Here is a 22,343-nt window from a genome sequence, read left to right on the forward strand (position 1 = left end):
AGCAATGCTTCATTAAATCTCAGATCTGTTTGAATTGTTTCTCCTCAACTGCCTTCACTGGCAACTTGTTTTCCTTTGGGCTTCCCATCCAAAATTATAGATCTTTAAAAACAATAGTTTAGAGTGGAGAAACAAAGAGGAAGACTTTTCCTTATTTACTGACAACCTGAATTCAGACACCTAATGCAAGAGGGCTCAGTCGCCCTGCCCTTGTCTGCCCTCTTTGGATCACAGCAAAGTACAAAAGCTATAGGTCCTAGCTCCTCGTCACCAGGGGTTCACAGTTGAATCCCTAAATCCAGGAGAGAAATAGCCCATTTAGCAACTGTGAATGAAAATCTTGGGTATCAAAATCGCATCCACGAAATTTAGTGAAAAAAAAAGCCTCAGCATGGGCTTCTAACACTTGAAAAGTAAGAAACTGCTTTTAGATGTGTGGTGTTTTTCCACTGTCCTCATCAGTTCCCCAGGGAAATTCCAAGGGGAAGAAACCAGGGATAAAGAGCTTTCTGTATTTCTCTTGGTTTAAGTGCTCAAACAATTTTTGTTCTATTAGGTTTGTAATGTGAGATCTTTCAGAGTGAATTTACACAACAGCCTCTTACTTTATTAATTCATCACAACTAACTCAGTCTTCACATGTCTCAAAACAAATTGCTGACTTCCCATAAATTCCAACATCTTACACTCTGCCTTGAAAATTGTTCAGTGTAAAATTATTCCAGGATTTCAAAGACTATTCGGCTAGTGTGCCTTATATGTACACATGCCATATATGTATGTATATTTACACACAGAGAAATAGTTATCGACTCATCTCTTCAGGATTCTGCTCAGGTTGGTTCAACATCAATCTAGTCTGCAAGACCTAGGCTGCCAAACACAATTTGGAATAGCCTCCAAGAGGCCAGGTGGCTACTCGATAGAAGAATCTCCAAAAGGTCTTGAGGAATGACAGATTCCTTGAGCTATTATCTAACTGCTTATCCAAGGATCTCCCAAGATTGCTCATCAATGACTCTCCTGGAATCTCTTTTCATATTCACAGAATGGAGAAAGTTTGTAGAAACATGGCTCTTAGGCCTCCCCCTGTAATACATACTTGGAAATTCTCCAAAGCAGATCCATTGGAAAATCACCACTTTCCTGCAAGAAGTCTATCCTTCTCTGGCTACACTCAGCTCCACCACCTCCCCAGGTCTATCTCCAAATTTCCAGAACAGCAGACAAGTGAATTATGTATGCCACCATACCGCAAAACAGTACAGCATTAGCAGGCTAACCAGGACATGTCCAGAGTCTAAAACTGGACTCCAAATAAAGAGTTGTCAGATTTTGAAAGAGCGTTTAATTTTGTGATTGCATCGAACCTCGAATTCTGAGATCAATGACCTGCCTTTTTAAATCAGCAGAGTGAGAACAGCATTGATGGATTGAATAGAGGGAAGAAGAGTGAGTTGGTGTCTGAAGTGGTTTCTTTTCCATTACAACTGTGACCCACAGAGTCACTAACTAAATTAACTTCACCTAGGGGAATTAAATGAATTTGTCACTAAGTAGACACTCCCAACCCCTGTGAAGCAGTTCACACAGTCCTAAAGATCAGTGGTGGAATTATTTGTATTTTGTTGGGAGCACCTATGGGGCAAATTGTAATTGATGGTGGCACTTGTTTAGAACACATCAATCAGACACAAACTGGTCAAGTGATTTTGAAACAGTATCAGTCATCTACCTGGACTCCCTTGATTCTCTCACTGGATTAACGCCTAGGAGCAGCTAAAACTCCAGCACTTCATCCTGTCAAATACCAAAAAGACCCAAAGTAGGGACAGAAACCTGAAGTGCTCCTATCAGTGGCCACGAGATTATTCCAAAAGGAAACAATCATGAACCAATATCACTGGTAGATGAGAGGCTAAAAGCAATAAATTAAAAACAAATCTTAAAAAATGCTACATGCAGTCTGCAGGTCACTGAAGGCGTTGCAAATCTCAGGTATGAAAGATCTGAAATACAAAAAAGCCAAGTCCATATCCACTGCAAAAGTAATAGGCACAAGCTCTCAAATTTTGAAGAATATTATGCTGGGCTGCTCTAGTTCATCCAAGACCCTTGTATATATATTAATAAGAAATAGTTACCATATCGCCACATGTTAATCTTATAAAGCATTATCATTGCCCCCATTTTATAGGTAATAAAACTGAATATTCAAAGAGCTTAAGTAACTTGTCCAAGTTCACTCAGCTAGTAGAGACGAAGGCAGCATTGGAAGCCAGGCTGCCAGACTCCGAAGCCCACTTGACCACCACCCTTGTGAGCTCAGCCTCATCCCATCATGTAACTTTCGGAGGACATTTGATGTTATTGGGGCTGAGACAGAGAAGAGGACCCCTTAGAGGTTATAAGGGAAAAAAGCTGTCCTGGCCCCAAAAAGGCTAGTTCCAGACTCATGATACTAGATGCCACTGCTTTCAAGCTTTTAGCCTATAATCAACCCATATTGAAACCAGATTTACGAGCTCTTCAGAGGAGAGCTTTGTGATTTTCTAAAGCAGACATGTTTGGTATTTTAGAAGGTCAAACCCCCTATGGTGCAGTGTTTTTAATAAAATCAGTTCAGCAGAAATTAGAGACACACCAGTCAATTTCTGAGGAAGCCTCTGAGCCATTAGAATAAGGGAGTTGAAGGGGGGTCATGTAAAAGACACAGCTACGTACAGATCAATTTTTTTCCAAAGGAATAGAATGGAAGGGGTGTAGATGGAGAAGCATCATGGCAAATTTGGTCCCATTTGTCTAGGGTTGGGGCAAATTTCCAGTGAGGAAAAAAAAAAGTCTGACTTTTGGGGTGGGGGGGAAGTTCTATGTCAATAGTAAGCACGGGCCGTTCCTGGTTAGCCCTGGTTAGCCGGGTCTTGTCCTGTCAGCTCAGACTAACAGTAAACATCTCCAGGAGGGAAAAACAAACAAACCAGTCATCACCTTTTTTACATCACTGAATCAGGTAGGTAGTTATTTCATGAAGGGCCCTTTATCTCTGCTCTTGGCAACTTCCACACTCTCACAGGAAAGCGCATGGAGAACCTATATTTAGTCCCTGGTAAAAATCAAAGTTGAGAAACCTGCAATATTTTCGTCGAAAGGCCTAGTTATGACGCCCAGGTCTGATTTTTAAGACTGGCGGTGAGGGCGTGTGCAAATACTGAATGGATAAATATCATCATTTAGTATTTATGAATACTGCACACGAAGGGGAAAGGGTTCGTCATTAGGAAAAGACCCGGGAAGAGCCAGTCTCTAATGCAGCTAGTACTTTAACACGTGGGGACCCCCAGTCTGCTGGCGGGGGTAGGGGCACAGTGCCATCGCCCTGCTGCCAAAGGGGGCTACGGACAGCCTAGTGAATTTACACAAGGCACAAGAGGCAGGGCAGCCAACACAGAATACAGAAGTGGAGGCATTTTGCATTCAGCTTCCAGCAAATGTCTGTGATTCCAGTGCCAGCAGAGACCCGGGCCTTGTCTGGAGGACAGGGTTTTACGGGTTTTCAAGCATTTCAAAATACAGGACTTTAAAGCCTTCATTGCCTTAGCTAACCAACTGTTGAGCTCTTAGCTGGTATTTGGAAGAAGTGGGGTGAATGGCGAGTTAATAGCAAAGCCAGCAGGGGAAAACTAACCAATCGGAGCTGATGCAAATAGTGGCTGCTTGAGGCATCACTGCGTTCCCATGATGCTGTACATGAAAGCAAATGGATAAGGAGCAAGAAGTCTCTTATTAATCTTCATACTATGAAACTACTGTAATTCAATCTGAAGCTAAAAATGGGTGAGGGTGGAAACTCCTTGAAGGGGGGGATTTTGGTGAATTCTCTCCTCCTGATAGGTTTGGATGGTTATGTCCCACAATTCTCTGGCTCCCTCAAAAAGTGACATACCTAAAACTTAACATCTTTTATAAACTGTAAGTCATGCATGCAAGAAGTGTCATTCTCAAAAAGCACAATACGAATGCTGTCATTTATTAAAATGTGTATTTATTCCATAGCCTACTTTGTATGGGGCTGTGGTCTATTAATTATTAAATGATCTAGGTACTCGTTTTTAGACTAGGCATTTCAACTTCCAATTCTTCCATGAACTTGGCTACTGCCTCTGTCTTAAGGGACTCAAATTATGCTGATCATAAAATAATCCCCCAAATATGCGCACACAATCCTTTAACACTCAGAAAACCCCATACTCAAATATGCAGAACTAGAGGTTAATTTTTAAGCAAAAGTTTCAAATATACAAATAAAGAATCAAAAAGAATCCTACATGGCAAATTCTTCTCACATGGAGGCTAACAAAGACCTATTTGGAGGAAAAAAATACACAAATGTGGCATGGGTTTAAATTCAGGCTGAGCAGTTATTGCCAGGCATAAAGTCCTGCAGGAGTGGACACACTATTACTTAGTCTATCAGTGGCTGAAGTCACCACTGTGGAGGACAAGGAGCCCTAGTGGCATTGCCTGCCTGTTCTTTAAATCCCAATTGATACAAATATGTTCACTATTGACACCCTTTCTAAACATTAAGAAAAAAAAAAATGTGAGTAGAACACTGCATCGAAGGAAGGCTTGAAAACTAGGAGCATGACACAATCAAGTTTGGCTAATTTGAAATCCAAAAAATTGCATTTGGTCTGAGACAAAGTCAACTGATTAACGAACAGTAGAAGTAGACAGTCACTAACATTAACTACAAGAAAAAGTTTCGTTGAGCAGGTTTGGTTCGGTTTTTCTTTTTTTGGTTGGAGGTAGACACATTCTAAAAAGCATTCCAGAGCAACTGGATTAAGTTGATGAATATTATCTTTGTTAATAAGGCAGCTCCAGACACTGATCCATCATATCTGACCTGGTATAAGGAAGTTTAAGATTTCTCTTAGGTGAAAGCTAAACATCAGGATTATTCTAACAAAAAAATGTGGGGAAGACACTGAATGGTGGGCAGTACACATTTAGAAATTCTCCATACTGTAAGGAAACGATGAATATGCATGTAAGAATAAACAAGATCTCAGTCTTGCTTTAAAACAAACAAAAACAAAACAAAAACAAAAACAAAAAAACCAAAAAAAAAAACAAAGAAATCAAGCCAAAGCATAGTCGAGACCTAACTGAGCAACAACAGGTCTTCATTTGTATCATTAACACGGAGTTTCTTATGCTTCCCACTTAGTTTTTAATTTATGACAAGACACTGCTAAATTCCAGACAAAATATATATATATATTTTTTTAAATCTTTACAATAAATCAAGATGTTGGAGCTTACACAGAGCACATTTTAGGTTATTTAGGTACTCGATTCCAGCTCGCTCAGATGCAAATAACCCTGGTAACAGTGTGTACATAGTCTTCTCTTTGCTTTTTATAATTTTAAAGCAAATAATACATTTGACTGTATTTAAGTCTGTGCAAATAATCCTTCAGAAGAAATATCCAAGATTCTGTTTGCAGAGGTCATTTTGTCTCTCAAAGGGGATTCCGTGAGTCCGTTTTTTTCTTCAGATAAAGTGCTCCTGTCCAGCAGAACTCAAAGCCTTCAAGCGTCCAAGAACTTCGGTTCAGGTAAGACTCCGTCATACGAATTCCAGCTTCCCGTGCCCACTGTACATGCCCCAATGGACGAGCGAGAGGATCTTCTCGTTGCTGAGGTCTGCTTGTCTCATTTTGTCACAGGTCAGACAGCAGTTCTCATGCCCGCTCACTGGCACCATGCATTCCAAGTCTAACTTTGCCACCTGCCCCTTTTTGGAATGGTGTCCATGGAAGCTGTAGTGCAAACGGGACAGCATCTGTTGCCGTTGATCCTGCAGTCTCTTGTTTTCACTTCGAAGCATCCTCAAGGCTAACATAATAAGCAACACCAGAATTAGGCCGCCGGCAATGGGAACAGCAATCACAGCCGCCCGGAACCACAACTCTTTGGAGGAAGTCAGCTCCTGGACTTTGGTGATGAGGTTTCTACTGCCATCGTGCTGATAGCGGTTTCCTTGTCCTGGAGGAACACAAATGAGGAATCGAACCACGTTAGCCCTGCCTGCAGATATTTACCATCATCTATCCGTTTGCAACAAGGCACCCCAGGTTAAAAAAAAAAAAAAAAAAGAAGCTTATGGGGAAATCAACAAATATTTACAAAATAAACGTTGCAAAGCGATGCAAAGATGAGCTTACGAAAACAGTCCTTTAGGGACTGTCCTTACCGAACAGTAACGGTCTTCTAGGTCTTCAAAATGTTGAAAAACTAGGCAAAACCCATTATGTAGACAGACATCTAATGCTCAGGCAGACATAAAAGCTACTCAATAGAGATGCATCTTTGCATCCAGCCATGCCTCTCCCTCTGGTGTCTCTAATTACATTAACAACAAAATCAATAGCAGACATACAAAGTCCCGGCTGCCATGAACCTATAGATGAGGCCAGAGTTCTCGTTAGAGAAGGCTTCTACCTACCTGAGGCCTCCCCCTTGGGAGGAGCGAGCACATCATGCAGCCCTCTGTAATTGCACATATCTTCATGACAGCATTCCAATGTGGGCATGGTGGTGCCAGAGTGGTTTCGTGCCTGTTTGGCTTGGCAGATGTCTGCCGTGTTTGCGAGAGAGTCCAGGCAGCCATGGGTGAGCGGGGAATTTGTGTTCTGAGGATCAAGAAGTCTAGAAAAGCAGGCGCTCAGCTCAGATTTACACATATAACCAGTTGCCACGCAGTGGGCAGCATCACAGTAGCATCTGATTTCACCTGAAAACAATGAGAAATTTCGTCACGCGCCTTCAGAGACCAGATAAAGCATCTACTTGAGCAATTGCTAGATCCTAAGATCAAAGGCACGAACTTTTAGAATATTCAGCTGAGTGCCTGCAATGGCAGCCTGGGTAGCCTCGGAAGAGCCCTCTATGCAAACCGGTGCTTACATTTCAATCCAGTTAAATGTAATTTTAGAAATGTATTAATCCCCACTGCAGAGAATCAAAGTTCAATTGTGATTACTGATGAGTTAGCAAAGTAATTCAAAATAGGACTTCTGGAAGAAAAAAAGAAAAAAAAAAATATATATCTGAAATAATCATCATGATAACTTCTCCTACCGTAAGGTAAATTACACTGTTTATTCATTTTAATCCGATGTGACCATACAACATAAAAAATGCTAGGCTTTTTGATTTTGTCAGTATAAATATTTGATCGGAACTACTGAATTGTTTACTACCTTAAAGGACTGTGCCAAGATTTAAGAGCTTTAGCTAACACCTTATAAAGTTATTAACTAGAAACACAACAATCTAGAAATTGCTCCGGTCAGGAGGTTTTAAAACTATGAAACTGGGCAGCTATTTGCAACCTCTCTAGAAAAGGCAAACTTTGCCTATAAAGATCTTTTCATGCAGAGGAGCTTTTAGTCAGTATATTGTAAAACAGGAACTAGGCAGTTTACAATTAGTGGTTTGCTTGCCAAAGTCAATTTCTTTCAGCCCAAATGGAAAGTCATAAAACTGGGGGGGGGGGGGGGGGGGGGGGAGTGAGGAGGGGAGGCTGGTGTAAAAAAAAAAAAAAGGCAAAGCTAACTTCTCCTCCCCTTAACTCCCTGGTTTTACATGTAATTCGACGTGGGATCTAAAAGGGGAAACATTGAAACTGAAAATCCTCTGCTGGTTGAATGAAAAATCCTTAAGGAAACCTCAAATTTTTCTCCAGGAAGTGATTAAAAGTTTCCTTTATAAAACTTATTTGGTGAGTTGCAAGTCGCTGGTAACATTTTGCTGCAATGCATGCTCTAAGGCTTTTAGCGTCAATTTCTAGTTCAAAAGATCTGGGTCTCAGAGCTATATCACTAATACCGGATCAACCCAGCGGACTCTGGTCACTGTCATATGTCACAAGTAAAGCTACTGTAAACTGAACCAACGCGCACACCTCTTCCCAGCTTTCCAATCTGAAGTTTTGTGTCGTTATTACTGAAATCCCTGCTCTGAAATCAAACACCAGGAACTGTGGTTTTATAGACCTCTTCCTACCCTCTCCTTTCTTCCTCCTCTCCATGAATGTGAACGCCTGAGTAAGGTGTCTCATTTAATTATCTGTCCAAATTCCAGGCCACTGTATGGTGTGCTCAGTTTTCATCAGACATTGCTAATGCTTTCGTTCTAAAACAACAAAAAACCCCAAAGCTGCCAGCTAATCACAGATCTTTGGCAATCTGAGTTTAACTGTCCAAATCTGGAGGTCCTGCTCCTATCTTAAACCTGCACGCTCTCTGCCCGGAGTCTGGGCCCAAGTCCCCTCTCTCTAGGAAGCCCTTCACGTTGGAACTCTTGCTTTTGAAAGGTTCTCTCTCCTGCCAAGCTTACTTGAGTTTTTTCACAAAGCTCACCAGGTCTCATGTGGTGATGGCTACATATCCCCTAATCTTGACGAATTCCATAGACAGATTTAAAGTAGAAATAAAACAGATTCAATGTCCATTTTGATCCTATTCACCTTCAGACCCAGTGCAGAAAAAGAGCACCGAAGGAAAAAAGGGAGAAAAAAAAAAAAAAAAAAAGTAAAATGTTTATGAGAGCCTATTTAAAACACTCTATTTTCAATGACCTAAAACAGTCCAATAAAATTTTGACAGGTAACTACGAAAGTTCTAACAACTTTTTTTTTTTTTAATTGGAGCCACATTTGAACAAGTTGAATGGACTTTTGTATTACTGTATTAAAACTATATTTCTGTTGTTTCATAAAGTTTCTTCCTGTGGCATGCAAAAGGGCCCAGAAAGGGGACTGGTATTTGGAAACAGTGAACAATGCTCTTCTGTTCCCCCCCTTTTCTTGTTACTGTATGTAGTGATTAAACAAAAATGTCTGCTTTAGTCAAGATGGCTACAGGAGAGACTGCTGGCTTCTTTTAAAGCTTTTGAAGTCCGCAGCAGTCAGAAATCTCTGATCCCCTAATTATATCATTATCAGGCACATAGTTTCGGTATCTGTGACTTCATGTCAGTCCGAGTCCCTCCCTGTTCTGCGGGCCTTGGACAGGGCCAGGAGGCTCCCCTCCGCAGGCTAGCAGGGCTGTTATTTAGGGTTAATTACACCCTTCCTTCCAAAATAAATAAATACTGTAGCACATCATCCTCCCTGGGCTAGCTTATCCTTTAACCTCATGCCTGCTACATGGCAATTAGAGAAAAAGTGGGGGGGGGGGGGCGGAGGGCAGAAGCTAAATAATGCTTCCCATTAAAAAAAAAAATTCATCTGTTCACTGAACAGTAGGTAGAGTTCGTGGCGGGGGAGGCGGGGAAATCCTTGAAATCTAGACGTTTGGGTTATTTCGACCTAAAAGAGGGAAAGCCTGCGGGGGCTGGGGGGAGAAACTGCCCTTTTTCTTTCCTGTTTCTCTTTTTTTTTGGGGGGGGGGGCAGTAGTGTGTAAAGTATGGAGGTGAGGGGGAAGTGGGGCCGCCCACGGAGCCCCGCCCCCGCCAGCCCGGGAAGCCACACGGCCACAGCGTCCTGCGCTCGGAGGCACACACTTGGGCACCCGGTGTGTCACACGGAGGCACGCACACTCGCCGGCTCACGAGGACACACGCCCACCAAGGCACACGCGCGGCCGGGCCCCCCGGCTCCAGCTCCGCGCGCCCGGGCAGGGTCCCAGGGTCCCAGGGTCCCGCGCGCCCCGGCCCAACCGCGCAGCCACCACTGACACACTTACAGGAACCCCGTGACGACCGCCCGCCCCGAGGCCGGCCTCCACCTCCACGCGCCCGCCCCGGGGCCACCGAGGGGGCGGCCGCGGACCCGGCAACTGGTCGCGACCCGCGGGCTCCAGCGCGGGGGGAAGCCTCGCCCGCCGCCTGCCAGGGGCCGCGGCGCCGGCGCCCCGGGACCCCCGCGCGCCCTCCCCGGACAGCCCGCGCCCCGGCCGGCCGGCGGGCACCCACCTCTGGTGAGCAGCACGGCCATGGCGCAGAGTTCGAGCTGCAGCCAGATGAAGATGTAGCTGGAATGGCGATCCATTGACGCCCCCCGCGGCCGCGGCGCAGCTGCAACCTACGGCGCCCGGAGCGCGCGGGGCATGGGTGCTCCCGGGGCGGCGGGCGCCGTCGGCCAGGGGCGAGGGGGCGAGGGGGCGAGGGGGCGAGGGGGCGAGGCACCGGGCCGCGGCCGGAGGGGCGCCCACGAGCCCACAGGACTTCGGCGGCCCGACTGCGCGGCCGCCGCGCCCCTTGGCTCCGCCCGGCGCCGCGGTCCCGGGCGGGCTCCCCGCCTCGCTCCCCCTCAGCCGGCCACGGTGCGAAGGCAGAGGCTGCCCGAGCGCGCGCAGACAGCGCCGGCCGCGAGCTCCAGCCTGCGCCCGCCTCCGCCTGCCCCGGGCCGCGCCGTAAATAGCGCCTCGCGCGGGGAGCCGGCCGGACCGCGCCCCGCCCCGGCCCCGCCCCGGCCCCGCCCCGGCCCCGCCCCGGCCCCGCCCCCGGCCCCGTCGGCGCCGTCTGAGTGGCCGCCGGGCTCCTGTCAATCACCTCCGCAGCCGGGGGGCGGGCCCAGACAGGGGCCGGGAGGGACCTGCCCCGCGGCGGCGAGCGGCGGCGGGCGGCGAGCGGCGAGCGGCGAGGGGCGCCGGCGTCTGGGGCTGCGGGCCGCGAGGCTGCCGTCTCCCGCGCTCCCCCTCGCGGAGGCCTGCGCGTCCGTGACCCGCGGGAGGCGCGGGCCGACCCTCGCCACTCAGACTCGGGCCGCCATCGCCCGGCCCGTGGCTTCTTTGTGGGGTGGCCCCGAAACACGCGAGGACGGCGCGGCCGCCCGGGGAGCCCTCCCGGGCCGCGCCGCGCGTTCTCGGGGCCTCGGCCGGGGCGCCCCCGGCGGGGCGCGGCTCCCTTGCGGCGGCGGCGGAGGGGCTCGGTCCGCAGCCCGGGAGGGGGCGGCCGGCGACGGGGCCTGCTTTCAGCCGCCTGCCCGGCCCCTGGGCGCATCCGCCGGAGCCGCCCGCCGCGTGATCGATAAAGCCCAGACAGACAGACTGTTGGTCGGTGCGAGCCGCCGAGTTCTCCGGGGCAGACAGGGGACGGGGAGCCGGCTAGAGACACTTAACGAAAATTAGCAAATCCAAAAGCGCCCGGCGCCAGCGAGACGACACTGGCCGAGACTGACACTCAATTAACCACCCCCCGAACAATCGCAGGCAAACACACCGGCTGACCCCGATCGATATCAGCCCCACAGTGATCTCCTCTCGGAGATACTCATTCATTTATTAGGACTTGCAGGGCTGCCGGCCCCCGGCGTACCCAAAGGCGGTCCTGGAGGCTTTGCTGCTGCTGTTTTGGTGGTGCTGGTGGTTCTTTTTTTTTTTTTTTTTTTGGGGGGGTGAAATTCAACTTAAAACTCTTTATCTGAGGGAATGCTCTTGTACCCCGTCCTCCCATAACCTGAAAGGAACCAAAGTCAACCATTTGCAAATTTCCTTTTAGGCTCAGCCAACATTTCCCTACCTGATAAAACGTCGAGGGGTGGGGTGGGGGTTGCGGAGAAAGAAAAGCATTTCATGCTAGGGTGGGAGATGTAAAGTCAAACCCTTTAGGACCGCAGTACAGCAACGAACTTTGAGGCTAAGAAAAATATATACATGACTGGAGGACCAAAAATCAAGGTGAACCTTGTAAATTAAAGTTGCAAGTCCGTAGAGGACACAAGATACGGTTAATGAGATTGCCTCTAAAAAACTGTTTTGTGCAGAAAAAAATAAAATGATCTCATACATTGATGCTCTGCCCATTACTTCACTAAATCCAAACTGCCTCGGAAAGGATGGGAGAGCAAGCCCCGCAGACGTTTTAAGGGGAAGTTAAACTGGTTAGGGCACCAGGTAAACAGCAGGCATTTCTCAAGTGGTGAGCTGACCCTTGGTCCTAAGGAAGACTTTGATTAGAACTTCCTGACATCTAATTCTTTGACAAGTTAACAGTTCTCAGGGGTTCATGCAGACAATACTTCTCACGTAATGACGCACTCTTTTTTTTTTTTAACTCTAGAGAGTCAATTATTAGCTAAAAGAAAACTTTTCATTCAACTGTCTCGAAGCGCCCACTATAGGCCAGACTCCGTCTGGGGTTATAAAGATGTCAGAACCTAAACAGTAAATCACAAACAATGGAGTGGGAAGATGATAGAGATTTCCGTGCACAATGTTACGATGCATAAAGAAAGGAGAGATAAGCAGCCCAGGAAGTAAAAGAGGACTGGAAGGTCTGCTGGAAGCAGTGACATCCGGCACGACTCCTAAAAAACAAGAAGAACTGCAAGGAGACCATTGCGAGCATAGAGGGCAACAGGAACACAAGTGTGACGTTTATTGATCGTGTTGGGGAATATGGGTGGTAAGTAGGGGATGGGGAGATGGAGCTGCAAGCAATTCTTTGTTGTTGGAGCATAAAATGTGAAGTAAGGAGTGGGAAGAGATGCATCAGAAAATAACTATATTTACCTGTAATGCAGATAAATACTTGTTTAGTGGAAGGCAGTCTTGGGGGATGTGTTGATGAAAGTTGCACTGCACTAAACACATTCTGAGTCCTTTCCCAGCCCTCTTCAGAGGAACATCTGCTTTCTCTGGAGTGGGCATTGGCAGGCCAACTGGGGGCCTCTGTGCCTCTGGCCATGAGTGGTCACAGGACCCCAGATGGACCAGTGAAGTTGTCTCTTCTGGATCTTTGGCCAGAGATGCCTCTCAATCTGTAGAGGTCAATTCACGGTGACGTACAGAGTTTACCTGTCTGCAGAAGAAGAGAAAAATGACAAAGGTGTAAGTCCAGATGGATACCCAGTCAGTTCAGGTCCTTAGGTTCCTTATTAAGTTAACTCAGGCACCTTGATAATTTCCCCTTTTTACTTAAGGTTCTTTTCCCTTCAACTCAAAGGATCCAAACTGTGATACTTGTGTTTTACTGAATTCCTTTGGATGTTTGATCATTCCTGGATGTATACTTTTTTGTTCCAAACGCAATTCAGAATAAGAATTTATGATCCAGGGGATCCCTGGGTGGCGCAGCGGTTTGGCGCCTGCCTTTGGCCCAGGGCGCGATCCTGGAGACCCGGGATCGAATCCCACATCGGGCTCCCGGTGCATGGAGCCTGCTTCTCCCTCTGCCTGTCTCTGCCTCTCTCTCTTTCTCTCTCTGTGACTATCATAAATAAATAAAAATTAAAAAAAAAAAAAGAATTTATGATCCATTCCTCAGACAATGTTTCAACTCTTTTGTTTTTATTATTAGGTTAATGGGCAGACTTTTTAAATTGCCAGAAATTAGTTTTAAGGGAAACAAGTCTGTACTTTGTCTAATGGTTTTGGAGCAGACATGGACTTTTCAACTAAGTGAATGAGAGTGTTTGAATCGATGTGGAAAGTCAAAATTGGCTCATGGATAATATGTCAATTAGGAGGCCATAGTGGTGGTTGAGAGAATAGGTAACAATTTTAATTCAATTTAAGACTCAAGGAAATTGCTTCTCTACAGAATTTTTCTTGCGTTTTGTACCTAGTTCTATTATTACTTTCCTAAACATAGGTTGGCAAGTAGAAGAGAAAATAGCAAAATCTAGTGTCTTTTGGAAACTTCGATTAAGAAAGGAAATCAGTGACCAAAATTCTTTTTACTCTTATGAAGGGAATTCTGAATATATGAGCTGGAACCAACTATCTGTACTTAAGAACAGAATGCTCATTCTAGGCCTAACAGACTGAAATAATTAAACACTATGATAGTTTAATATTATTAGCATCAAAGAATGTTCTAAATAGGTTTTATCCACAGGCATATATGGATATATATTATGTATAATGTATATGACGTATATAATCACAACACTGACACATTTTTACATTGCTCTACACCACAGAATAACTTTCTAAATTTTTTTTTAATAAATAGAAAAAAAAAGGGGTGGTGGTGGTGGAGGTTTATGTCCAGCCCGTTTCGTTAACAAAGCTATAATACCAATCTCTGCTTACTCAAATAATGCCATTGCTTCCCAAAGGTATATGTGATCCTCATTTTCAGCAATGCCTCTCTCTTCACAATGAAGATGAAAAATAACTCTTGGTACATTTTGTTCCGAGAGAAACAGTTGTGTTTAGTTCCTGGCTAGCATACAAACAGCTCTTACAGTCTAAGGATAGAATCTAACATTTCTACCTGTTATACAGATCTTCTACCAACTAACAATCCACAGAGGTTGGATAACACTTTGAATTCTCAGTAGCAGCTTTTTTAAAAAGTCATTTATTCTCAGTAGAAGTTAGGAGTTCAGAACTGAAATTTACTTTTATTGGAATAAAGTCAAAGGTGAGAGATTTAGCCCAGCCTAAAAGAATGGCTATGTAGTGAAGTGGTTGTTTTTTGTCTCTTTTGTTTCTTTGTGTTTTTTTGTTTGTTTGTTTTGGTTTTGGTTTTTTCTTTTTTCCAAAATGAACTGACTTCAGGGTCCGGTAGATTAGTGTGATAGGACCCAGAAAAAAGACTGAACGTCACATTCCAAAATGCCCATCCTCCCACAAGCTAGCAAAAATGCTATGGGGGTGGAGGGGTCTTACAAATAAACCCTGCAGTATCTGTTGGGTGGAAGTTTTCTTAAGAATTTTTAAAGCAACTTGGGGCACCTGGGTGGCTCAGTCGGTTAAGCTTCCTGAGTCTTGATTTCAGCTCGGGTTGGGATCTCAGGGTTGTGGGATGGAGCCCTGGGACGGGTGTCAAGCTCAGTAGGAAATCTTCTTGGAATTCTCTCACTTTTCTCCCTCTGCCCCTCCCCCCTCAAATAAATAAAACTTAAAAAAAATATTTTAAAGCAACTAAGTTTCAAATACAGTAAGAAGGGACACCTGGATGGCTCAGCAGTTAAGCGCCTGCCTTCCAGCTCAGGGTGTGATCCTGGAGTCCTTGGATCGAGTCCCACATCGGGCTCCCTGCAGGGAGCCTGCTTCTCCCTCTGCCTGTGTCTCTGCCTCTCTCTGTCTCTCATGAATAAATAAATAAAACCTTTAAAAAAGAAAAAGAATACAGTAAGAAATGTCCCTCATTAGAGAACATTACTTTATGAACTTAACAGTGAGTATTACTTATAATCCAATCACATCAAATATATTCTGTATAATCCTTGACCATAACCCACAGCCTTTGTTCTATTCAGTTATGTTAATGTCATTAAGCCAGTAGAATTTGTAGTAGACATTATTCAATAACCTGCTAGTTTTGCCTATTTTCATCAAATAGCCAGTTTGATTCCTTTTGTTCTTGTAACTAAAATGGTAAATCAATCCTTTAAAGCAGAGAAATTACTTTAAACAAATCCTCCTTAAAGGAACATCCTTGACCTAGAATGCTGTTCAGTAATGTGAGGAACAATATTTTTGAGTTCTATCTCCCTAGCTAACAATACTTTGCTTGTGTTCCTTTGGATTAAAAAAAAAATGTTCACAATCAAGCCACTGAAATTCAGAAGCTTTGATATTTGCTTTAGACAGCCAACCATTTAGTCTGTAGCTTGAAATGGACTGAAACCATTCATCCTCTTCCACAGCCCAAAATCTGCCTGAGTTTTCTGCTGTTCTGCTTCTACCCACTCTTCTTCCTTTGCTGGCCTCAGAGTGACTTCTTGTCATAAAGCCTTTCTCATCTAATACTGGATCTTCCAAACTGAAATCTCATTGACAGGACAAAATGAGGTCTTTTGCTGTGGAACTTTGAAACTTACATTTGCCATCGTGTTTTTGTCAATGCCACCGTTTTTATTTCATAATAATTCCTGAGGAAATAATTAGCTATACAGTATTTGTCTCACACTTACAAAGTGTCAAAGATACACATTAAATTTGATGCATGGGTTCAGCCCCTGGAATGAAATGCCAGCCAAAGAGAAGATATCTTCTAACATTCAATGCATTTCAGTGCAATGTACTCTGTGGGCAGAGGCTTTGGAGAGAGCTACAGGTTTCCGCTGAGTGAGACCATCAGTGAACAGAATTCTTGTTCTTCTTGATATTAAGGGAAAAACTTATAAGGGTTTGCCCCCATATTCAATAATCTTCCTTAGTTCCATTTGGCCACCTAACAAACAAGCTTCTATTCTCTGTGAATTTGTTTAAACACAAATAACTCTCCATTGTCCCATTCATAGCTTAATGTCACTTACCTATATTTTTAGCCTCCCGTCTCAAAGACATTTAAAATATGCACATTTGGGGTGCCTGCCTGGTTTGATCGGTGAAGCATGTGACTCGATCTCAGGGTTGCAAGTTCAAGCCCCACATTGGGTGTAGAGATTACTTGAAAAAATAAAATCTTTATAAATAAATAAGTAAAATATGCACATTGATGGTATGCTGTTCAGCTAGACTTGTTTAATTAAAAGAAAGAGACCCATTGAAGATTAGTTAATTTAGGAGGGGTTTCTTGTATGGATACAATAGGCTTATTGTAAGGATACAGCTAATTGGGAATAGAGAAGCATTACTTACCTTGCTGGGAAGCCAGCCTCCTGTATATAATATATATACATGATACACATATACAAAGTTTAACTCACCTATAAAAAAGTATTAGTGAATTCCTTCAAATCATTAACTTAGTGTGAATTTCTCACTTGACTGTTTGCTGTTGTTATCAAAAATAAACTTCATGTGACCAAATGAAAGCAGCGCATCTATACAGACCAAAGCGTCAGATCTTTCCAGAGCCAGGAGGACAGCAGGATCACTTTGAACTTCCGGATTACTTCTGGATTACAAGATACAACAATCTTGAATATCCTGCCTTTTTAGTTGACTATGGCAATGAAAATAGCCTTTTTATCAATTTTCTGAGAAAGATGAGTATTTGGGATGGATAAGTATCTAGCTTTCCCTACACATGTAGTTTGGATATTTGAGGGCCAGGTGCCTACATGTCTATGAGCAAATGACATAGCAAATGACATTGCTTAGCAGTCTATATGTAAAACACGAACAAAATTCATCAACTTCCAACCAAACAGCCAAAATAGTCACTTGCTTACTTAGAGGCCCCATCCCCACTGTCCCATGCCACACCACTTTAGCTATTCCTCATAAAGTCATAGGAATATAAAAAGAGTTTTCTAAAGAAGCAGTATTGTTAACATGGTTACTATACTTCCCTTTTCATTCTGGCTACTCAAAGAGATTATAAATAAAGACCAGAAAATACCTCTATTATGCTTTCTCTCCCTTTGATGCCTTTCACAATGTCATCCAGAATAAATTTTCTTTTTTAAGGAATTAATGTCAACGAGTGAATTCCGAATGGACACGCTCGAAACTTATCGATGAAGCAACAACAATCCACGAGGAGATGAGACCTAAATTTGTATCCACGCTCCACGAGTCAGTGTGTTATCACCAGCAAATCTGTTGTTCCCTCGCTGACCCTCTTTCCTCTCCCATAAAACGAGGACAAGCGTGCTGGGTGGCCTGGCTGTCTCAGAGCTCACTAAGGTAGTACCGTGAGCTCAACATGTTAACTGTGAGCCCCTACAGAAACGTTAAATGATTTTCCGGAGGAAACAATGAGCTTATCGAAATCTATCTTTGAATCATCCGAATAGATTTATGGTAGCTTTAGGACTCTTCAGCTGGGTTCAGGATTTTCTTCTCCCCAGAGCCGATAATTTGAAGTGGAAATGATGCCACTGCCAATCCAGTCTTGGCAGGGTGATGATAGCTCTGTAAACACAGCGTGCATCTTGCCAACACAGGTTAGCTCTCATGACCGGTGATAGTCCAAGAATCAGCAGAGACAAATTGGTTGGCTACCTTATCATCATGCAAGAAATGGAGCTGCTCACTAAAGGAAGAGCCAGAATTTATGCCCTTAATCTTCTTCGGGGAAATCCAAGAAGTTTCTCCTACCCTGTAGCAGGACTCCTTTAAAAGATTACCCATCTCCAATTCAATAGCATTTTCCAATGAAGTGTAATGTTGCTTATTCACCGACAGAGAGAAGCATTTCCAAATAAAATCCTGGTTTCATTATGGATGTTTTGCCAAGAACTGTGCTCATGAGCCATACTCTATTTTATGGGTCATCAATAAGATTACTGAAGAGACTCATGCCTTCAGGGTGCTTACCAACCCGCCATCCTTCTCTTAGGCAACTGCCTAATTTTAACAAAGGTTTGTAGAAAGGGCAAGCAGGGTGGTGGGCTGGAGAGGTGGGGTTGGTGTGACATTCCTTTTCCTAATCCTTCAAGTCATCTTGCTATGAAGACCTGCACAGTTTTTCCAGAAATAGGTGAGTCCGACCACTGATTGATACAGGTAATGCAGAGAAAAGAGCTTATGTTTGTATTTATTTGTTTGTTTGTTTGTTTGTTTGTTTAGTCAGGGGGAAGGTACAGCCAAAGCCTCTTCAGGACTGAAATCTTCTTGTTTCCAACACTCAGCCAAAGTCCAGCCAAGACTCAGGAGATAAAGAGAGAGGGTGATGGGGATGGGTGGTTCCCGAGGGGGAATCTTCCATATTGACAGATCCTGGAAGTTTTGGGAAAGTTAACTCCAGGCTTCACACATTTTTACTGCCCCGGGTTTATGGGACTGGAAGCAGAGTCTAGGTACGTTTCACTTGAAGGATAAAGTGAAGGCAAAGACAAGCCCTCTAGGTTCCCCGTTGAAAAGAGAGCAGCAGCGGCAGGTGCAAGTCGGACCAATCAACCGGACGTTAGTATCGGGTCTTAGGGACCCCCCACCCCGCGCCCCGCCCCGCCCCGCCCCGCGGGTAGAACGTCGGGAAGGGGAGACGCAGGGAGGGGAGCGCGAGGCTGGGAGTGGCGGGCAAAGGCGGACGGAGGGGGCCGGGAGCGAGAGCCAGAGCCAGAGCCCGGCGGAGAAACAAGAGACCGAGCGAGACAGCCCTGGGGGCGGGGAGCAAACGCTGCAGAGAGGCACCAATTATCATAATTGCAGGTAATGGTGCCGAGGCGCCAAGCGGCTCCGCTCTGTTTTACATCATTGGGCCCGACCCAGACGCACCCGCACCGGCGCTCGGCTCCTCCCGCGCCGAGTCCACGGCCCCGGGGCCCCTGTGCACGCCCCCAGCCCCCGCCCCGCCCGCAGCGCTCAAGTTCGGGTGCGCCCCGCCACCCCGCCACCCCGCCACCCCGCCACCCCGCCACCCCGCCACCCCGCCGGCCCGCTCACCTGTCTGACTCACCTGCCTGCCGCCCGGCCCTTGGCGGCCTCGCCCCGCCGCCTCCCTCACTTGTGACAAGTCCAGGGACACTGACTGGGCCCAAAGTAAAACAAAGGGGCAGACGCTTCTGGTGTGGACAGCTTTCCCCCTGCCCCCCATCCTCCGGGGTTCGGGCTTGGGTCGTAGGCACTAGAAACAACGCTGTCCTGGGCCTTGCGCCCTTGCCTTTCTGTCTAGCCTGCAGGTCTGTCTCACCTCACCCTCACCACCATCGCCCAGTTCCCCTTCCCCCTTTAACTCGAGACTTAAGTGGGGTCTTAAAAATAAGGCACGTGGAAACAAAGCAGATAAACATAAGGGAAAGGAGCAGTGTTTGATTCGAGCCAATTACATCTCTCTAGGCCTGTATTGTCACCGATCAGATATGACTCCTAGGGTGATCTCTAAGATCACTTCCAGGTTCAGCCTTAAAAATGACCCCAGGTTAGAAAAGAGCACGTGACATTACCTTCCCTAGCAAGGCAAATAAAGTTACTGCTTTCCAAGAAACACTTTAAGAAGGTCTTCAAAGAGCAGCCCTATGACCAGTCTACCCTTTCTGAAGCTTTGTGTCTTAAAAACAGATGTGACTAGAGGCACCTGGGTGGCTCAGGATTGAGCATCTGCCTTTGGCTCAGGTCGAGATCCCAGGGTCCTGGGATTGAGTCCCGCATCAGGCACCCTGCGAGGAGCCTGCTTCTCCCTCCGCCTGTGTCTCTGCCTCTCTCTGTGTGTCTCTCATGAATAAATTAACAAAATCTTAAAAAAAAAAAAAATGTGACTAGTAATACAAGCACTTGGTGCTAATACATGTTTAAGTCCAGCTCAAAACTGTGAGCTGTTTGACTGGACACTGTATGGATCAGACCATTCCTGACTGGTGACCTCAAGGCAGAGTATAGCACCTTGAAACGTCTTTAACGAAGCAGAGCAATCAGGTAGGTAGTGGCACTTAATGCCACATTTAACCATACCAGTGAAAGAAAGACTTTCAATGATTTAAAAAAAAAAAAAAAAACTTGCTTGTAGAATCACAGAGGGCACAAGGACCAGTGGGTGCCAGCTATGCCACCTAGAAGTTGTCAGGCAGACTTAAAATAAGGAAGAACTTCCTAGCAATAATGCCGCCTGGAGGCAGAACAGGGCAGCCTAGAGAATCTGTGGCTCCCAAGCACTTGGGTGAAATCCAGTGATGGGCATGTGAAGTCATTGTTGGAGCAGGTGACCCTTTAAAGTCCCTTTCAACACTGAGATGCTATAATTACAGCTACAGCTTCTACTTATTGTTTCCTTTAATATTAAAGATGACAGTGCCTTGTCATTTTCCAGAAGTAGGAAGAATGCCGGGCGCTGGAACTCATCTAGGTGGTAAGGACCTAAGAGTCAACTCGGGCTGCCCTGAGCTGTTCAAGACCGCAAATGTCCAGCTGAGGGAGGTACGTGAGGGCTGGGCTTCAGCGCGGCTCTCAGACCTGGCTGTGGACCCTAGAGCTGGCCATGACTGCTTGAGAGGAGTGCCTCTAAGTGACAAAATGAGCCGAGTAGGGGGCCGTCACAGTTCTGTGCCCCAGCCCTCTGTAACCTGGCGGGACTGGTTCATGGGCAGGAAATTATAGCTAAGGCTGCAAAGGGCAGGTGGCCCACCTGAAGACAGCTGATAAATGGGGTCTTAATTCAAGTCTGGGATCCATACAAGATCAAGGAGAAAACCTCAAAACCATTTTAAACTGATATAGATTCTCCCAGCCCTGGACCGCCCATGTCATCAGAAGGCATTCTTTTTTCTTTTTTTTTTTTAAGATTTTATCTATTCTTTCATGAGAGACATACAGAGAGATGCAGAGACACAGGCAGAGGGAGAAGCAGTCTCCATGAAGGGAGCTCGATGCGGGACTTGATCCCAGGATTCTGGGATCACAACCTGAGTCAAAGGCAGACGCTCAACCACTGAGCCACCCAGGTGCCCCCTCCCGTGTGTGTGTGTGTGTGTGTTTAAGTTTTTATTTATTTATTCATTTAAGTAATCTCTGTACCCAACGTGGGCCTCAAACTGAAGATCCCGAGATCAAGAGTTCCATGTTCTTCCCACTGAGCCAGCCAGGTGCCCCGCCTATCTTCCTTCATGATGTAATTGTAGTTTATTTTCCCAGCCTTTGCTAACACGGTATTTTAAGTTCCTTGACAAGTACCCCTTGAAGTGTGCCTAGAACTGGACCCCAAAATCAGGAACAGAGTCCCCATAACCCAGCCTGGTGGCTCTGCTGCTCTTCAAAGGCCTGTCCTCCCCAATATCCTTCCCAGATGTCCTGCACATCACATGGTCCAGAAGCAAGAGGAGCAGCGCTGGGAACAGGGCCTCTGCTCCAAATCATCAAACTTTCTCTTTTACCACACATTTGACTTCTTACACATGTATCCTTAAATGCAAATTCTTCCATATTATTTGAAGTAATGTGTTCTTCTCTGGAGAAAAATTATGTTAAAAAAAAAAAAAAAACAACCCCACCAGGGTAGCCCTTTCTCCCTAAGCCAACACTAGAACTTTCACATCTATTATCACTTTTATTTTTCAGAGAAGGAAACACATTGGCCTTTGCAGCCGGAGCCTCCTTGTGGAGTAGGCAACCCCCTGGGAGGGAGCTGGCCAGTGGCACGTCTTTCTCGCCCTCATGTGGTGAAAGGGAAGTAGCACCCAGCTGGGCAGACAGCAGCCGTGGTTTGCTGTTGGAACAGGCAGCAAGGTCACTGCAGGGAAAATTTAGAGTCAATATTTTAATGACCGTGTCTCTAAGCCGGGCAGTGACATCAGTGAGAGCCCTGTTCCGAGAATCTTCCTAGGGCTTTGGACAATAAGAAACAAGCTTCTCTCTGTATGTAAGGCCAGGAGGAGGGGGTGGTAGCAGGTCCAGGTATGCCATGGAGAACAACGGTGATCATTGTTCTGAACAAAACACCCTTGCCCGAGAGTGTGTCACCCCCCAGCGAGCCAGGACTCTTCCCGAGGAGGAGCTCTTATTCTCAAAGACCCCGGTTTATTCCTTGGTTTTTAATATTTTTGAATGG

General features: G+C 45.7%; 1 protein-coding gene and 1 long non-coding RNA gene across 3 annotated transcripts; both read right to left on the reverse strand.

Moving 5' to 3' along the window:
- Positions 1 to 4,022: 4,022 nt before the first annotated feature.
- Positions 4,023 to 10,163, reverse strand: BAMBI (BMP and activin membrane bound inhibitor). Its single transcript, XM_077896969.1, has 3 exons — positions 9,990 to 10,163; positions 6,515 to 6,802; positions 4,023 to 6,054 (listed from the first exon to the last, which is right to left on the reverse strand). Exons 1-3 carry the CDS (start codon positions 10,063 to 10,065, stop codon positions 5,636 to 5,638), a joined length of 783 nt encoding a protein of 260 aa, XP_077753095.1. The 5' UTR covers positions 10,066 to 10,163; the 3' UTR covers positions 4,023 to 5,635.
- A 2,156-nt stretch (positions 10,164 to 12,319) lies between these two features.
- On the reverse strand, positions 12,320 to 18,763 carry LOC144313739 (uncharacterized). 2 transcript variants are annotated; one of them, XR_013379373.1, is made up of 4 exons: positions 17,262 to 18,763; positions 16,231 to 16,363; positions 14,921 to 15,077; positions 12,320 to 12,818 (listed from the first exon to the last, which is right to left on the reverse strand). It is a non-coding gene; the product is annotated as an uncharacterized LOC144313739 (long non-coding RNA). The 2 variants fall into 2 exon arrangements; XR_013379372.1 differs by having other exon boundaries at positions 16,231 to 18,763.
- Between the last annotated feature and the right edge of the window lie 3,580 nt (positions 18,764 to 22,343).

Source organism: Canis aureus, chromosome 5 (genome assembly GCF_053574225.1).
Source record: "Canis aureus isolate CA01 chromosome 5, VMU_Caureus_v.1.0, whole genome shotgun sequence".
In the NCBI taxonomy this organism is placed as follows: Eukaryota; Metazoa; Chordata; class Mammalia; order Carnivora; family Canidae; genus Canis; species Canis aureus.